Source organism: Orycteropus afer, unplaced genomic scaffold (genome assembly GCF_000298275.1).
Source record: "Orycteropus afer afer isolate SDZICR_OR568_19922 unplaced genomic scaffold, OryAfe1.0 scaffold03339, whole genome shotgun sequence".
NCBI classification, from domain to species: domain Eukaryota; kingdom Metazoa; phylum Chordata; class Mammalia; order Tubulidentata; family Orycteropodidae; genus Orycteropus; species Orycteropus afer.
Window position 1 is genome coordinate 7,005 of NW_006924926.1, and position 1,695 is coordinate 8,699.

Consider the following 1,695-nt stretch of genomic DNA (forward strand, 5'->3'; position numbering starts at 1 on the left):
ACTGCCTCGGAAACCCAAGGAGGGGTCGCTATGAGTTGGGTCCGACTCGATGGCACATAACAACAACATGGAGCTCTCTTAATTTGTGAAAAATTATCTAAACATTGTTTCATTATCTTCCTTACAGGGAGGCCGAATTGAGATTGAAGCAATAGCTGTCCAAGGACCACTCTCATCAGCATGACTATAAACGGGGTCAATGTTGTTTAGTCTGGAATTTTCATAATATTTGTTAATTAACATCTTAATTTTTACAATGGATATTCAAAGTGTAAGTCTGACTAAAATATCTAAAGATTATTATGGAAAGTCCCTCTAATAGAGGAATTGAATATGAATTGAAGATTAGATGATGACTCCAGTTGCTGATGTTATAAATTACACTTACGCACACTCACATCACTGAATATGGAAGAAACTTCACTAATTATGTAGTTACCCAAATAAATAAAAGTGAAGGGAAACAACATGTAGAAAAGATGAGTTACTCCACCTGAGAAATAAAAGAGCACACCTAATCCATGTAATCCTACTAATTAATGATGTGAAATACGTTTACTTCTCATGTCAGATAATGTGATACTGCTTTTACTTGAGTAAAAGTATTCAAGTTGAATGGTAGAGGCAAAGAAGAAGAAAATGGACCAAAATTTTATGTAGATAATATTTTTCTAATGGAAATAAAGTAGACATGCAAATTTTTCTTGGTGTCATTCATTCATTTTTTTAACAGCTGGTGTGACATTTTATCTCATGGGTAATATAAGTAGAGCAACTTAATGATAGATAAAGAAGGATCAAAATTGACTCAATGGCAACGTGTTGGGTTTGATATTGGTAAGAGAAGGATCTGCAGTAAAAGACTTCATAAAGTGTCCAAAAGCAAAGATGTCACTTTGAGGACTAAGGTACATCTGACCCAAACCATGGTATTTTCAGTTGCCTCGATGCATGTAAAAGCTGGACAATGGAAAAGAAAGATCAAAGAATTGATGCATTTGAAGTATGATGTTGGTGAAGAATACTGAATATAGCATAGACTGCAGAACAAACAACCTGTCTTGGAAGAAGTACAGCCAGAATGCTCCATAAAAGCAAGGATGGGGAGACTTCACCTCACATACTTTGGGCATGTTATCAGGAGAGACCACTCCCTGGAGAAGGAAACGATGCCTGATGAAGTAGAGGGTCAACAAAAAAGAGAAAGACCCTCAACGAGACGGATTGAAACAGTGGCTGCAACAATGGGCTCAAACACAGAAACAACCGTGAGGATGGCACAGGCCCAAGAGATGTTTCATTGTGTTGTGTATATAAACTCAGACCAAACTCGCTCCCGTCGAGTCGGAGCCAACTCATAGTTAACCTCTCCTTGGGTTTCCGAGGCAGTATTACTACAGAATTAGATTGCCCAACCTTCCTTCCAAGGAGTGGCTATTGGGTTTGAACCGCCAGCCTTCTGGTTAGCAGTCAAATGCCCCAGGCACTACACCATCAGAGCTCCATTGTGTATATAGGGTCACTATGAATCAGAAGTGACTCAACAACCCCAAACAACAATAAGAGAAGCAACAGCACTCAAAGTGTTCAAAGGTTTACTTCTTGTCAGCACTCCTAGTTAAATACACCATGAATCTCAACAAATTCTTCCTGACATAGACTCCTGATAAATTTGAATAATAGGAATTTTAAGAG

The 1,695-nt window shown here is 38.2% G+C and overlaps 1 protein-coding gene across 1 annotated transcript in view; it reads left to right on the forward strand.

The window, feature by feature from the left end:
* LOC103213483 (2-iminobutanoate/2-iminopropanoate deaminase-like) overlaps nucleotides 1-184 on the forward strand; it is a 6,266-nt gene extending 6,082 nt beyond the window's left edge. The window contains exon 6 of the mRNA XM_007959251.1: nucleotides 128-184. Within this exon, the coding sequence (XP_007957442.1) occupies nucleotides 128-184 (57 nt within the window). The remainder of the gene's footprint in view (nucleotides 1-127) is intronic.
* Nucleotides 185-1,695: the final 1,511 nt, after the last annotated feature.